The sequence below is a fragment of the Ptychodera flava genome, chromosome 14, assembly GCF_041260155.1.
Source record: "Ptychodera flava strain L36383 chromosome 14, AS_Pfla_20210202, whole genome shotgun sequence".
Classification (NCBI taxonomy): Eukaryota; Metazoa; Hemichordata; class Enteropneusta; family Ptychoderidae; genus Ptychodera; species Ptychodera flava.
The window spans coordinates 9066494-9084839 of NC_091941.1; the positions used below are offsets into that span (position 1 = coordinate 9066494).

At 35.2% G+C, this 18346-nt stretch overlaps 1 protein-coding gene across 1 annotated transcript; it reads right to left on the bottom strand.

Annotated features, from left to right (window-relative positions):
• Positions 1-456: 456 nt before the first annotated feature.
• LOC139149231 (ubiquinone biosynthesis O-methyltransferase-like) lies at positions 457-10189 on the bottom strand. Its single transcript, XM_070720845.1, has 4 exons — positions 9867-10189; positions 4851-5066; positions 2762-2968; positions 457-2404 (listed from the first exon to the last, which is right to left on the bottom strand). Exons 1-4 carry the CDS (start codon positions 10152-10154, stop codon positions 2207-2209), a joined length of 909 nt encoding a protein of 302 aa, XP_070576946.1. The 5' UTR covers positions 10155-10189; the 3' UTR covers positions 457-2206.
• Positions 10190-18346: the final 8157 nt, after the last annotated feature.

The following is an 18346-nucleotide window of genomic DNA, read 5'->3' on the forward strand; positions in this document are numbered from 1 at the left end:
TGATATAGAGCTATCCGACCGTGCACAGTACACGGTCATTATTTGCATAAGAGTCACGTGACAAGCGTTTTGCTGAACCTTCCAAAACCGGTTTTTCCGCCTTATGCAAACATGCTGCAAGATTTCCGATTGGAATTTCTTCATTGACAAGCCTTGACAATATCCTTCAAACCGTGTCTGGGATTTTCTTTATATGCCTTTGTTTTTTTTTAATGTGCTCTTAAAGGTGTTAGATGAAGGTGATTTTCAAGGAATTTTAATTATCACGCCATATAATTTGAATGGCGCCTCCGGGAAAAAATCGCAGACACGGTTTTGAAGAATATTGTCAAGGCTTGTCAATGAAGAAATTCCAACCGGAAATCTTGCAGCGTGTTTGCATAAGGCAGGAAAAACCGGTTTTTGGAAGGTTCAGCAAAACGCTTGTCACGTGACTCTTATGCAAAAAATGACCGTGTACTGTGCTTGGTCGGATAGCTCTATATCAGGGCTTTCAGAAAATGTATACTTTATTGGGGTTTGGGACATGTTCAATTGAGAAAAAAATAAAAATCTGAAAGTGGCTAAAAGGTATTTAGCTACCTTAATCTCTGGGAATAGGTTTTTCCTGCGTGCAGAACAGAAAATTGAAATTGGCCTACAATTCATCAGTGTGGGATAAAATCCATTTGCAGAAATCATCAACCATAGTTATCTTCCTGGAAAAGACCAATTTACATCCATTTTTGAGCAACTGTTTGTTAAAGGGTTACTCTACAATGCCCATAGACATCTTTTACCCATTTTGGTCATTATTTTATAGCCTGGTGCTATCTATCTGAAGTTTCAAGACTGATTCACAACAATAAAATCAGGTTTTAAAAAGTGAGATTATTAATCTGGTTTCTGTCAGAATACAAAAAAGGGCAGTTCTAAATTGAAAAATACAAACAAACAAACCAGAGGACCAAAAATGTAACTGTGTTATGGCTGAAAATAAAGTACTCCTGTACCCACTTTTTTTAATTCAACTGATATCTTTTACTGTTTTTAAATTCAAACAAAAAAATTACATCTGATAAAAACCAAATTTCTGGGTCTGTTTATTGTGTGATCTACAGGTACCACAGAAAACTTTTGGTGAGTTGGTTTCAAGATTTTCTGTCAGATTTTTGAAGCCAAAAATTCAAAACAAAGTCCCAACCCAAACACTGATTATCATGCATGGTATTTGTAGTAAACCTGCTCTGCAGTTTGTATATGTGACAATGGATAGGTTTAGCCCACATTTTGAAAAAGGGTTTCCTATATACCCATTGATTATAAAAAACATTAAGACACTAGAAAAAATTGATTCCCATCAAATGTAAATTTTTATGTTGAAATCGATCGATAAAAAAACAGTACAAGATTTCAAATGAAACAAAAAGTGAGTATAGGTCTACTCTTTTATAAAATTATTAGCCATTACACGATAAGCTTTTTAATCCACTGGTTTGTTTGTGCTCTTCAATTTAGAACTAATCTACTTGTATTCTAATAAAAACCTGATCATGCTTGTACCTGAGAATCGTTAAATATAATTTATGAATATAATTTATCTACATCTGACTTAAATCAGATTGAGAGAGAGGTAGTTATGTTGAAATCAACCTCTGAACAAGTGACCCAAAACTGACAGTAGCATTATATATTTAAGTAATAACCCTTCCAGCTTATGGACAAAACCAAACTTTGAAAAGTACGTTATGGAGTGCAAAGTTTGCTTGAGTCCATTATTTGCCAGGAGGGGTATATTATTGCTATTATTCTATAGTTTTAGCATGTCAGTGACTTTGTAAAAGTAGAAAACATCTGAGGCCACAATATACTGGATAATCGGATAAATTATTGGTAATTATCTCAGGAGACAACATTACAAAATACACTGGTATTGAAAAAGCTATAATATAATGGTCAATTAATTTCTTGAGAGGGAATACATGTAGGCAGGGTTGAGTAAATTTAAAGCTTAAAAGGGCTGTGTATCCCATAGAAAAAGTTTGAAAATCACCCCTTTTTCCCCAACCAAAAAAAAACCATTTTTACTCCAAGATAGCTAAAATGGCACCATACCCTTTAAACATGGTGGCAAGTGTTGTTTAAATTTATTCCTGATAACTCACAATTTTTGGGCACAGACATGAAGCTTCTCTATCAATTTTATTAACTTGCATAATTTTCATGCCTACTCCCAAGATTCCTTTCTCTGCCAAAACAATGCATGACTGACACCCCCATTGTATTCCCATGTAGTTTCATGGAAGATATAAGGCATATGTTTTTCCTTGATGAACACAAAGTTTGTGTCAAGGATTTTTTTGAGTGTCTCACTTCCAATGACTTCTCGCCCATCATTATCAACATAACCACCTATCCATTTTTTCTGAAAATTGAAATAAAAATATATAATAAACAATTACAAAATATCACCAAAGGTAACATATATACTTTGCATAGCAGAGCTGCTTGAATATAATGTGCCGGTAGCTTTGTGTGCATATGTGTATTTGTGAGTGTATATGTACAAACAACAAATTTTTACTGCAAAATCAAATACTTAAATATGTAAAAATACAACATGCAGGAATTTTAAATTCACATCATTGTCCACATAATTTGACCAGAAAAGACTGACCTGTTCCAAAAAATGTACTCTATGTACTCCATTGTTTGTTGATATTGGATGCTGCAACAGTAACATATACTCAACTTACTTCAAAACAGTTACTTTCATACACACCTTTGGAGTAAACACTTCCAAGAAAGAGTATGGTGATAATATGACAAGGATACCTCCTGGTGCAACGAGGGACTCACAACGACTCAGAAAATCAAAGGGATTGTAAAGTCTACAAATGACATTGGCTGCCACGACACATCCAAACTGTCCAATATCTAAAGGTAAGTTGCACGCATCTCCTTTTTGAAATATACAACGACTTCTGTCCTGTAAAATGAAATCGTACAGATTCGCATCAACATTTAAACCATTACCAGTGAAAACTGTACTAGACATGCATTGAGGGTGACATAAGGATACCTAGCATCTTTTCATTTTTTACATGCTTTCCCTTGGTAGTTTGCTTCGTGGATCTGGCATTTCATTCCTTGTCATTCCCAGTATATGCACACATTAGCAGAAATAGTTATATATATAAGTACATGCATGGCACCATTGAAACATATTTGTTTAATTTTTATAGTGAATTACTTGTGATAAGAAGGATTACAAGCCTAAACATAGGGCCAATGTCCCTGAAGCTACAATAGACATGAATAAAAAATTAAGTATTTCCTGAATGTATGAAATTATCTCACGAAGGTCATCCTAGGGACCTGTATACCAAATATTAAAGCTATCTGACCAGCAGTTTTGAAAACCAAGCAACCTAACAGTCAAGAGAGCTCTGCTGTGTTATGTAGAGAATAACTTTTTGTGACATGTGTTGATGATGAAGGCGAATATCTTTGATGAGCTCATTTCAGGTCAGCTTGAGCAAAAATGGCAAAATTAGCTGCAAAAGTACAAAATTGAACATTTCATTATAATTTCAATATATCATATTTAGTTCATCAGTAGGAACCTGTACACCAAATATCACAGCTATCAGACATGTACTGTTTTAGAAATAATTTTTTGTACCATAAATGGCAAACATTGCCCTAAAAATACAAAATTGTAGATTTAATCATAATTTGAATATATATTTTGATCATTCCTATGAACCTGTATACCAAATATCAAAGCTGTCAGACAAGCGGTTCTGATGAAATAAATTTTTGACCAAAAATGACAAAAAAATTCCTTAAAAATACAAATTTGCATTTTTCATCATAAGTTGAACAAATCTAAGTTGGGTCATCCCTAGGGACCTGTATACCAAATATCAAAGCTGTCTGACCAAGGGGTTATCAAGAAGAAGATTTTTTACCAAAAACGCCTTTTTTGCACTTATTTGCATATTTTCAACAATATCAATCTCATAACCATATTTTGCATCCACATTAAACAAATATCAACTTTGTAAGTATTGCAGTTCTCAAGATATTTGAGTGGACGGACATTCTCACTCACATACATAGATACATACACACATACACACACACACACACACATACATACATACATACGTACATACATTAAATTCTACCGGTAAGTATTCCTCTCTGAGATCTCTGTACAATGGACAAACTAGAACAAAATGATATTCGTCTTCTATTTCAGTAATGTTACAAAAAGTACAGATTCGATCTTTTATATCAACATTTTGTCATCAGAAACCCCTCTTCAATATCTAGTGGCACAGATGAGCATCTGAAACGAGCAAGCGCAACAATATATTTCACATTGCAAGATAATGATAAATATTTTTCTGGTTCAAGTAAACTTTTAAAAGTAGCATCAGAAAGTTTATGTTTCTGCGTAATTCCCATCATCCATTGTTGCAAGCTTAAACAACATATCAGAAACATGTGTTGTGAATTGTTGCAAAAACTGCTCTTTGTTCCAAATCTTATGGAAGAGCCATTAGCTAAGTAACCAAAAACCATAGGAAAAGAGAGACCTAGGTAAGGGCATCCTAAGGAACACATGTATAAACTATCGAAACCATTAGAGTTGTACTCTTCGAATCGTTGAATTTTGAAGATTTTCACATGTGCGCTATCCTACTTGCACATTGTAGGAAGTTGCTCATTCATGCAAACAAAATTGAATTTGTGAGCCATAATGACACAAAGCACAAAGTATAAGGGAGTTAAACTGTCAGGATATGTGCAATCTGTTAATTTCAGAATACAAAACATTGAAAGAAATAGTGTATACTTACAATATCTGCTGGTACAAGAGCTTTGAGTTGAGTTGTCAGGTGACCTTGGTCTACTAATTCATAATTCATGTGTCCATCTTCCTTTATCTGATTACATGCAGCCACAAAATTTTGACTGTAGTCCACTCCAACAACCTGTTCAAATTTTCGTGCTAATTCAAATGAAATTCTTCCTACACCACATCCAATATCAAGAGCTCGGCTTGGAACGCCTTCCTGTTTAGCAATGTGTAAAAAGAGGAACCTCAGGTATGTTAATGCATGGGCATAGGCATACATACATGTAAAATCAGTTTGAACATACTTTTTAATCAGACCTGGTCAGAAGATTCTGAAAATTGCCAAAAATATGTTTTGCATTTGATTAAGTTGAAATTTATCATAATATATTACCTAAGTCAGATCACGTGACCATAATCTATTATTTTCCCGCCAAAATTGTATATTGCAAATAACTGAATATTCCAACCGTTAAACATCAAAATATTAAAATATTATGACCAATTAATGTAAAATGGGATAGGAACTTGTGTTGGAACTAGTGGCAGATGCAAAATTATTGAATTTTGAATAACATTTCTTCACAAAAAAACAACAAATACAATATTTTTGACGTTTTACATGAATATTTTGAATATCAGAAAGAAATATAGATAGAGTTTCATGAGTGCCATGTATTTTTGAAAGAATATGATAGATGTTGTTTCCAAAAGTGCAGAGAAAATCAAGAAAATTTAACGGGTTACGGTTGGAATATTAAAATTAATAAAGACATAAATTTTGGCGGGAAAATATCAGATTTGGTCACGTGACTCAACTCGTCAAGATTTAGGCAGACATTAATTTTAAAGAATTTAATAATTCCAATAATTAGGCCAAATATCAATCAAATCGCGTGGTTTTTAAAGATAACTGATCATTTTCTTACTTTTGGGCTTGATGGGTACAAACACCCATGCATTAACTTACTTGAGGAGGAACCATTCGTATCAATAGTATTGGGAACAGAAAAAAAATGTACTTTGAGAGTTTTCAAGATGTTAATATTGTTACAACTGTATGGATAGTGAAATTGGAAATATTGTAATATCCCTAATCTCATTGCAAAATTTAAGAATCTTTGTAAGTATTATTAAAATCCACTGTTTAATATGAAGGTCACAATACAATAAATGATAAAATGTAATTTGTTTGTAAATGTAGTGTTTGGAACTTTCAAATGTTTTTATATGCTCTCATGAAATATTTTTATATCTTGGTTTTGGATCTTTGTATTTATGGTTGATATTTTGACAGACATGTATTGATGGTTGATTGATGGTTGATTTGGACAGACACGTATTGGTGGTTGATTGATGGTTGATTTGTAATTATGGTTGATTTGGACAAATATGTATTGATGATTGATTTGTACTGATGGTTGATTTCGACAGACATGTATTGATGGTTGATTGATGGTTGATTTGTATTGATGGTTGATTTGGACAGACATGTATTGATGGTTGATTTGTATTGATGGTTGATTTGGACAGTCATGTATTGATGGTTGATTGATGGTTGATTTGTATTGATGGTTGATTTGGACAGACATGTATTGATGGTTGATTTGTATTGATGGTTGATTTGGACAGACATGTATTGATGGTTGATTGATGGTTGATTTGTATTGATGGTTGATTTGGACAGACATGTATTGATGGTTGATTTGTATTGATGGTTGATTTGGACAGTCATGTATTGATGGTTGATTGATGGTTGATTTGTATTGATGGTTGATTTGGACAGACATGTATTGATGGTTGATTGATGGTTGATTTGTACTGACTGTTGATTTGGACAGACATGTAATGATGGTTGATTTGTATTGATGGTTGATTTGGACAGACACGTATTGATGGTTGATTGAGGGTTGATTTGTATTGATGGTTGATTTGGACAGACATGTATTGATGGTTGATTGATGGTTGATTTGTACTGACTGTTGATTTGGACAGACATGTAATGATGGTTGATTTGTATTGATGGTTGATTTGGACAGACATGTAATGATGGTTGATTTGTATTGATGGTTAATTTGGACAGACATGTATTGATGGTTGATTGATGGTTGATTTGTACTGACTGTTGATTTGGACAGACATGTAATGATGGTTGATTTGTATTGATGGTTGATTTGGACAGACACGTATTGATGGTTGATTGAGGGTTGATTTGTATTGATGGTTGATTTGGACAGACATGTATTGATGGTTGATTTGGACAGTCATGTATTGATGGTTGATGATGGTTGATTTGGACAGACATGTATTGATGGTTGATTGATGGTTGATTTGTACTGACTGTTGATTTGGACAGACATGTAATGATGGTTGATTTGTATTGATGGTTGATTTGGACAGACACGTATTGATGGTTGATTGAGGGTTGATTTGTATTGATGGTTGATTTGGACAGACATGTATTGATGGTTGATTTGGACAGTCATGTATTGATGGTTGATTGATGGTTGATTTGTATTGATGGTTGATTTGGACAGACATGTAATGATGGTTGATTTTTATTGATGGATGATGTTGTTGTTAGTAATTCTGCATGGAGGTAGGAGATACAACATAATAATCTGATAATAATGAGGTTTGGTGGCAATTAAGCTACCAAAGGATGCCAAGTCAAGATGCAGCATCACCTTGGCATCACCGATATACAGTTGTCCTACAAATACCATCACATGTTATGCAATGTGAGAAACTTTTTTTTGAGGAAGAGATATAGCTATGTAAGTGAAGGAAGGTCAAATACAAGTACTTTTACTTTACATTTGGCTTTGTTTGGTTTGGACTATATCCCTGAATGATAGCAAGGTGAATATACAAATTTCTAATGAAAGTCTCACATTTGATCTGCTTATCTATTGCTTGTTTTTTGTTTGTTTTTCTTCATAATTTATTTTGTTCATTCTGCTGTTTGTTATGTCTTTGCTTTTATCTATTCCTTCATTCTTTTTTGTTCAATCACAATTAGTTTTGTATGTATGTATGTATGTATGTATGTATGTATGTATGTATGTATGTATGTATGTATGTATAAGTGTATGTATAATGTATGTATAAGTGTATGTATGTATATGTGTATAAGTGTATGTATGTATGTATGTTTGTTTGGTTGGTTGCGTTTGTACATCTTTTGTATAAGTTCAGGCAGTGTTGTACCATTCGAGCTTCACTTTCCATTTTGTTGTATTTTGTTGTATTTATTGTTTTGTTTCAAATAAACAAACATAGTCATGTTTCAGCTATGTTGATATCTACCCTATGTATGTATTTATAAACTAAAAACAAGGGACGGTTCAGTTTTTACGGCCTGGGGGGGCCGGCAAAATCTTGTCACCGGTGTCAAAAAATATAGACCCCCCTGCATTTTTCGCGAAAAAATGATGACCCCCCCTTTGTCAACGAAAAAATGTGATGACCCCCCCCCCTGCTGAAAAATAACCCAAACCCATATGTCAAATTTACCTGCATGGTTTGGATTTTAACTCCGGTACGCGGCGCACTTTATTCGTGTAGCAGAGATGCCAGTGCACAAACTTCTCAGCCATATCCATGCAAACGTCTGTTAATTAGGACGACTGTAAGGCAATTTTTAACTTCATTTCCATAGACAACTCATGTCCATGGACATTGTATAAAGTAAACTTCATTGGAGTGGTTCGCCAAAGGCAGCCCTCCGGTTAGGAGGGTCATGGGCCATTACGTAAAGTCAACTTTATTCCCAGTGGGCAACCAAAGGTGGCCCGCTGGTAAAAAGAGGGTCGATCATGGCCATTGCACGAAGTAAACTTTACTGAACAGGGCCGCTGAAGGCGTCCGGCCGTTAAGATGGTCATGGGTAGTACAATAAAGTCAATTTATTGTGGTGGGCCGCCAGAGGCGGCCCGCCGGTAAAGAGGGTCGATCAGGGCCATTGCATGAAGTAAACCTACTTGGAGTGGGCCGCCAAGGGCGTCTGCCCTTTAAGAGGGTCATGGGTAATACATAAAGTATATTTATTGTAGTGGGCCGCCGAAGGCGGCCCGCCGGTAAAGAGGGTCGATCATGGCCATGGCATAAAGTGAACTTTATTGTAGGTACTATGTTTTTTGAAAATGTGGTGACCCCCCCCTTTCCTACCAGTGAAAAAGTGATGACCCCCCCCCCCCCCCGATCGGGGATTCCAAAATTATGATGACCCCCCTGGATTTTGCCGCCCCCCCCCCGGCCGTAAAAACTGAACGGTCCCTAAAAACAAGAAACCCTTGGAAACTGAGCCCCTACTGTATGGGGAGGGCCAATACATTTTATCATATCGAACTATAGAGGGCGCACGGGGCAAACTCATGTACGTCCTAGATTCAATATAAGAGTTGACTGACCTGATGCGCCCCGCATTTTGACCTTGATCTTTACTTGACCGGAGCGTCACCGGTTTTTTCCGTCACGGGGTCGGGGTCGTCATCTTTGCTTGTAAATTTAAAGCTTGGTACTTTTATTACGAAGTAAATGAAAAGTAGGATACCTTACACCTTCGTCCTTTTTTATTCACAGTTAACGATTGATTGACTGTACGGTTATTACCACAGACGTTTGTTGACTGGGTAGTTTCTACTAGTATAAGCTTTAGTATTATGCTACGTTGTTCTATTCTGTAGCCCTATCACCAGAACAGAACAGAACGTCGGAATGTAGCATAAACTACACTTTTACAAACTACCCAGTCCGCAAACGCCTCTGGTTATAGCTGCAGTACAGTAGCTCGAGGTTTTGCCTGGGTATTTGGGTCGGACGGCAAGCTGCAGTACAGTAGCTTGAGGTTTTGCCTGGGTATTTGGGTCGGACGGCAAAACCAGGTTTTGCCGACCCAAACACCCAGGCAAAACCTCGAGCTACTGTACTGCAGCTACTGTTTCATGTTTTTTATTACATCGAAATCAGTACAGAATAACGGATAGGGGTGGCTTAAAATTTCGAGATTGCTCACCTTCGGCTGAAATGTTGCCATACACTCCTCTGCTACACGACGAGGGAAATCGAGTGCTTCTTTGGGACCGAAATCCCAACGGAGAACTTCAGAGGCGCTGCCGTAATGGAAAACTAGATATTCGTTCAACATCTTCTTAGTCTCGTACACATTGTCCGGATCTTTTCTGACCTTTTCGTAGTTCTGCAGCTTCAATAATCTGTATGAACAGTACACAGACACACCTGCACTCGCCGCAAACGCTGCAGCAACAAAATAATGACGGTTGTCCCACAAGAGATTCGCCATGAGTCGCAGTCTGTATTAGCTTTTATTATATATGTTTAAAACCCCACCCTAGTTCTGGTTGTCTCTTCGGCGGCACAAATGCCGTTTGGGGGAAACCATTTGATTTCGAGGGGGAATTTTTGGAAAAAAATTGGTCGGCAGGTGAAGAAGGAGAAAAAATGGATTCATTAATGTCTTGAGAAAAAAAAATTGATCACAGCAGACCAAAGAAAAAAATTGTCACAAAATTATTCTCTGAGGGTGCGCCGCCTTCCGCGGCGTTAACAGTTTCAAAGTACGTGAAGAAGTCGATGGTCTTTTGCCAGTATTCGTGATATAAACACACTACAAAAGTTTGGTCAAAACTCGTTCCACAAAAGGCTTTTGTTGTATTCTTCGTCCTGGCCATGGTTTATGTCGCAATAAACATTGTCATGATCAAACTTAAACAGAGATGTTTTAGATGGACTTACTCAGTATTGTGAAAATTTAAAAACACATGATAGAATTCATTACACTATTTTTGGACAGGACATATTATTATTTAGTAAATATTTGAAGAAATTAATAAACAAGTCTCCAGTGAGAATGAAAATAAAGTAACAAAAAACAAAATACTTTCAGGATATATGCTTTTAAACAGGATATATTATTATTCGATAATAAAGAAATAAATAAGTTGGCAATGCCAGGTTTATGGTAGTGGTCTCTTCGATGAAAAAAATCAAATTCCGCATCTCATCTTTAGTTCAGAATATTTTTTTATTTTTTTATTTTTATTTTTTATTTTATTTAATCTCGAACCAACAGGTTGCCCCAATAACAGGTTCGTTTGAAAATTAAAATATAATACAAAAACGAAAAATATATAACAGTAACAACGTAAACAAACAGACAGGAGAATTCACATAAAAAACCAAAAAAACAACAACACAGCGAAGGATAAACAGAAATACATCCAGAAAAAAGTAATTATTCAGAAAAAAGGATCTTACATAATCCATGACGAAAATTACTGAAGTTATTAAAAATATCCAAATTTTGCTTGTTACAGATAGAATTAAAATATGTCTGAGCTCGTGATAAAAATGAGTGTTTCAACTTGAAGATATTCGTACGTGCTGACACTGGTCTAAAAAGAACAGCACGACGCAAGGTAAAAGCAGGAACGTTAAAATGAATCTGTGCAAGAACATCTGGAACGCTATAAACTGAGTGAAGGATTTTATAAAGAAAAAGGGTGTCTAAAAATTTCCGCCTGTTCTCCAATGTGGGAAGGCGAAATTCATAACATAGGTTACTATACAGAGCCCTTGAGTAAGCCATCGATGAACGGAAACAAAGATACTTGATAAATTTTATTTGGACTCTTTCTAATTTCTTTATCAAATGTAATTGGTGAGGGGACCAGATGGGTGAGCAGTATTCAACGTGGCTTCTGACGTAGGAGACATACAATGTTTTTAAAACCTTGATACTATTAAAATATTTACAAGAACGCTTGATAAATCCAAGCATTTTAAAAGCAATCGGACATATCAGTAATGGCCATAAATAACTTGGAATCGTCAGCATACAAAGATAAATTTGCATAGTTCATGCATTCAGACATGTCATTGATATAAAGTACAAAAAGGAGCGGACCCAAAATAGACCCTTGAGGTACACCTGATGTGACATGTCCCCATGATGACAATTCCCCGTCAAAAGCTACCCTTTGTAAACGACATTCAAGATATGTGGAGAGCCAGGTTAACAGATTACCACCTATACCATATGACTGAAGTTTATGAATTAATAAAGTGTGGTCAACCGAGTCAAAAGCTTTTGAAAAATCCAAGTAAATAGAGTCAACCTGCCCTCCTTTGTCCATTACTGAGCTGAAATAGAATAGAAACTGGTAATCACGAAAAATGTTTGCATTGCTTCCACATCAATTGGGAAAAATTGATGCAGGACAGACAATAGAAAAAAATTGCTGCCACTTACAGTGCCGGAAAAGAAATTGCTGCCACACCCATCCCCCTTCCCATATCAAATGATTCTCTCCTAAGGTCGACTGCAAATACCGGTAATGCCAATATCGGAGGTCATGAGACTCACCCCGAGCGCCCTCTGTCGTTTGATATTTTCTATATGACCACAGGGAACTCGGACTGAATAACAGTAAAAATAGGGGGAAAACGGTCAAAAAGAATACAAAAACAAATAAGTAAACCAAAATAAAAAAATTTAATAACATCTTATGCTTCATCACGTTTTCTTCGCTCATCTGATAAATGTTTTCTGCACACACCTAGATGGAATCTGACTACCTATATGGTCGCGACTCCTCTGCAGCAGCTTTGGAACTCTTTACCCTTGGACATAAAGACCTTTCCTAATGTCAACATTTTCAAAAGACGCTTAAAAACTTACATCTTCCAGAGAGCATTTTCATAGTAACTCTAAGCGCCACTGAGCATTGTTTAACTTTTGACAATTGGTGCTAGACAAGTATGCTAGATAGATAGATAGATAGATAGATAGATAGATAGATAGATAGATAGATAGATAGATAGATAGATAGATAGATAGATAGATAGATAGATAGATAGATAGATAATAGATAGATAGATCAAAGGGGTTGTAAAGTCTACAAATGAGATTTGCTGCCACTACACATCCAAACTCTAAAGGTAAGTTGCACGCGTCTCCTTTTTGAAATACACGACGACCTCAGTCCTGTGAAATGAAATTGTCAGCTTATTGATATGCGTCAAAATTAACTCTACCCTTTAGAACTATACAAGACACACATTAACGGTAACATTAAGGATTCTTGGTATTTTTTATTTTCTTTGGATATGCTTTCCATTGGTAGATTGCTTTGAAGTATTTAAACGATGGCTTTTGTAAACAGTTTTCTGGCATTTCTTCATATGAGGTGCGGTAGGTAAGAATTTTGCCACTCTCGGGATTGGCAATGAAGAAACATCATTCCAACCTTCAAGCATACATACTTACATACATGTACATGCAGGAAGACAGATAAACATACCCACATACTGACATCCTTTCTCCCGTTTATTTGATAGACTCCGATCGCATTACAAATACAGCTAATGGAAGGTAAAAATTCAGACATCTGTAATTCATAGCAGATATCTTTTGATATTAGAACACAAAACATAGAAAGAAGCTGTCCGTACTTACAATATCTGCAGGGACAAGAGCTTTGAGTTGTAAGAGTTGTCAAATGACCGCGGTTCACTGCTTCATATCGACATAGCCATCTTGCAAGCAACCACATAATTTTGACTATAGTCCACTCCAACTAAACTACCTGTTCACATTTTCCAGACAATTCAAATGAAGTTCTTCCTGAACCTCACCCAATGTCCATAGCTATGTCTGAAACTCTTTTATGTTGAGAAATTGTTAAGAGAGGAACCATTCAAGTAGTAAAACACTACCAATTCTGGCGCAGTTCACCCCTTGTGCCATTATTTTTGTTTTAAGCCACTCAACAATTTTTGACCAAAAATGACAAAAATTGCCTTAAAAATAAAAAATTTGCATATTTTCATCACAATTTGAAAAAATATAAATAGGATGATTCCTAGGGACCTGTATACGAAATATCAAAGCTGTCAGACTAGCTGTTAAGACGATGATTTATTGCACAAAAATAGCAAAATTAGCCTAAAAAATACATATTTCAATATTTCAACGCGACTGCAGCAAGTCTGATTAAGGTCATCCCTGGGGACAAATACTTCATATATTACAGGAATTGAATGTAATAATTGACGGACGATGGATGATGACACACATCCACCAATTAGATAAGCTCCGGACCATGTCACTGCTAAAAAAGGAAAAAAATACCCAAAAATACAAATTTGCAAAGTTCACCACAATTTGAACAAACTGAAATGAGTTTATCTCTAGGAACATGCGTACAAACTTTCAAAGCAATCAGGCATGCGCTTTCAGAGAAGATGATTTTTTACCAAAAATGGGGAAAATTGCCCGAATTACAAATAAGGAAGCTGCATGCTAAGTTTCAACCAGATCTGGCCTCTGGCTACAGAATTCTAGCAATTTGCAGGATTTTGCCTTCTTTTATCTCACATGTCCATTCGAACAAATCCAAATCTCGACCCCTGGGTGCACCTGTACATCAAATACTAAGACGGTAGGTGCTGCAGTTTTTTAGTTTTGATGTTGATGGACATAAATACATATATACATACGCCACATATAAGCACTTTGGTTTGTGTATGTATGTATATATATATATATATATATATATATATATATATATATATATATATATATATATATATATATATATATATATATATATATATATATATATATATATATATATATATATATATATATATATATATATATATATATATCTTTCTTTAGGCCAACAGATTTTAAATAGGTGAGATGGGAGGTTTTATGAAAACAAGCTCTCAACAGGAACAGCTTTTTCTCATTTACATAAAATGCATGTTGATACCATCTTTATTGTGCTTGCAACAATGACATAAACTGGAGTACATATGCAATAATTTGTATTACCAAAGGTTATCTTTTTACATTTGTATTTTCATTATCAAAACTTAACATCTTGTTGAATAGAATTGAATGTCAAAAGTTTATGTGCAAATTGTTTCTATAAAATTGCATATTTACATCGTGAGGATATTATGATAGTTAAGTTAGCATTTGGCCATTATTTGATAAAATCAAAATGATCTGTATTGTTTGTTTTGCAAAGGTTAATTTAGTATAATTTGTACTTATTTGTATATGCCAGAAAAGCGTCGAAGTCCATTCACTGGGACCGATATTTTCGTTATTTCAGTTATACGGGCTAGCAAGACCCACGATTGCTATTCTGGGACCATCATAAGTGCTGTACACAATACAATACACGGCTTGTGTGACTCGCCTTACAGATTTATACTAACTAGCACACTACCTGGTAGACACTGTAATTTTACAAGCTTCTATTACGTATTTCTAAAGGATTAGCAATGGTGTCTGGCTTTTGAGAAATTGGTGCAAACTGTAATTATGGGCAGACTGTACTCAAAATGTCTATATTCCGTAGGGATGTACACACAACATGCCTTGTGTTAAGCATGGAGGTAGTAGGAGCATAATACCTCCATGTGTTAAGTATGATGCAGGGTCTCATTTAACCATTTAATCGCAGTTGTTTGTCCCTCTCGCTCCAGGGTATATAGTTTGAAACAGAGGGCTAGCAGGCGACATAGATATGCCAAAGCACTTATGGCATACATGCATCATGATGGACAAAAATAATCCTCCCACCATTCAGCTTATGATGAAAAATCTTTCCTTGATTTATTGTGTCTATGATTTAATTTAATGTGGACAGATTGTTGAACAGACAGTGCTACATCGGCATCGGAACAAGTAGGGAACAAGTTTTACTCGCCATCTTAAAGGCCAAATTAACATGAGGCTTGTGGATAGTATTTCAGTAAACTGTAAACAAGTCAACTCACTGGTCAGCTTATGCATTTTTGGCTATATTCTCCAATATCATCTCATGAAAATTACATCCCTATAATGCTTAAGTCACCTTTCCAAAGTCTGTTACCTTTGATTTGGAGAAAAGCTGACAATTTTGAACCAAATGACTGAACAATGTCAAACAACATTCCACATTCCAGGAAATTCAATATATATTACTAAGTTCTCTATAGAAACCTGTATACCAAATTTCAAAACTATCAGACCAGTACTTTTTGAAAAAAACATTTTTTGACCAAAAATGGCAAAAATCGTCTTAAAAAGCAAATTGCATATTTCTGCACAATTTGACAAATCTGAAATAGATTATTCCTAGGGACATATGCACCAAATATCAAAGCTATCTGACTTGTAGTTTTGAAGAAGAAGATTTTAAAGATTTTTTTACCAAAAATGACAAAAATTGCCTTAAAAATACAAATATGCAAATTTCACCACGATTTGAACAAATCTGACTGTAGTCACCCTAAGTAAACTGCATATTAAATTTAAAAGCAATCGGACAAGCGGTTTCAGAGAAAAAGATTTTTTTACCAAAAACAGCAGAAAATGCCCCAAAAATACAAATATGCAAATATCACCACAATTTGAACAAACTTAAGTGAGGTCACCCCAAGTGAACTGCATATAAAATTTCAAAGCAATTGGACTTGCGGTTTCAGAGGAGAAGGCAATTGTTGATGGACGACGGACGACGGACGACGACGGACGACGACGACGGACGACGACGGAAAATCAACCTATTTGATAAGCTCCGCGTCGCTGACAGCGGAGCTAATCAGCAGCAAGAGATAACTGACTGCTTGATCTCCTCCTGTTGTGGATTGCTTTGTGCTGTGTTGTTCTGTAGTTATAGAGTCGCCCCAATCCAGCTGTTTTTCATGCTATCAATTTAAACTTTTGGGAACAAACAGTCAAGTTTTGACATTTGGCATCAGAAACTGGTAATTTTGATGAACAAATGATTGCACTGTTGAAGACAGTAGATTGGCTTGTGTTCATTTGTTTCCAGTCATATTAGAAAGAAAATCCTGTGCCATTGAATTCCCATAAAAAGATAGTATTTGTGTACCGGTACATGTATACACCCACTTTCATGTACACAATGTCAGCTAATAAAAATTTCAATATAAAATTTAGGTTTTATGACAAAATGCCATATTATAGTCTATATCTTACCAATATTTGTCATGAAAATAACATAATTTGTATCTGTTTGAGGTGTATACCAAGCTTAGCAGGAATATCGAGGACGCTTGAAAGTGTAATATAAAGTACCCACACATCTTGAAATACATGTACATATAGCCATTGTCACACATGTAGATACAAAATTGTACTATTTCTAAGATATTACATCTCTGTTTCTCAGGTCTAACTTTAGATTTGATGTCCAGGAAATTCAATTACGACTTTCCAGCTTATGACTCCTAAATAGCACATCTTACAGGAAATTTATCAAATGTTCCCTTCTGGCATATCTCATATGGCTGATTTCATGCACACTGAACTCAATTGCCTTTGCTCATAGTGGCAGACTACACTGAAATGCATCTAGCGGAGTCAGCAAATACTGTGTATTCTGCTGTGTCATGGAAAAATCATGAAAATTGCTAATAACCAATTATGTGACTCAATCACCCTTGATAACGTTACTAGATCACTGTATAATAGTTTTTCCCAAAAACTTGTAATGATAATAATAATAACAACAATAAACATAGGGCCAAAGTCCCTGAAGCTACTATAGACATGGATACAAAATTAAGTATTTCCTGACTGTATGAAATTATCTCACTTAGGTCATCCTAGGGACTTGTAAACCAAATATTAAAGCTGTCTAACCGCGGTTTTGAAAGAACAAGCAACTCAACAGTTGACAGAGCTCTGCTGTGTTATGTAGAGAATAACCTTTTGTGACACATGTATTGATGAAGAAGGTGGATATCTTTGATTAACATTGTAAGTGAGTTCTAATGAATAAGTTGAGACTGTACATACTCAGAGAAAGCACACTGAAGAGACAAATGTTTGAAACTTAAGAAGTTCAAGGTCATCAAAGCATTATAAGGAATCATGTAACTTTCATTGCACTGTTTACACAGATTGCATAATTGCTATAAATAGCACATGAGGAATCTTACAGCCCAGCTTTACCATAAAAACCCTATCACTTTGACCACTCTTTTAATTGACCACTCTATTTTTTTCTTCAAAAAGTAATTTAATTTTATCCTTACCACGTCAACCATAAATGGAAATTAGAACTTTCTCTATCTCTATTGACTATTTTGAGCAATTTCTTTTAGATAACATACAGGGCACAATAAATGACGGTTCCGAATATGTCAAAGTTGGGATTCAGGAAAGTTGCCTTTACATGTTTTAATCCTCCAAGATGGTAAGCATTTCACTATGAACTGTCAAAAAAAGTTGAACTTTCTGATAATTCTACACTAAAATTATTTTGGCTTTGATGATTTCCTAATTAATTCAATTATTTAAAATCATATTAATTATTTTTTTCTGGGTGAATTGATAGGGTTTATACAGTACAAGAATTACATACAATGTAAGTCAAATTTTGACCAAAAATGACAAAAAAATTCCTTAAAAATACACATTTGCATATTTCATCACAATTTGAACAA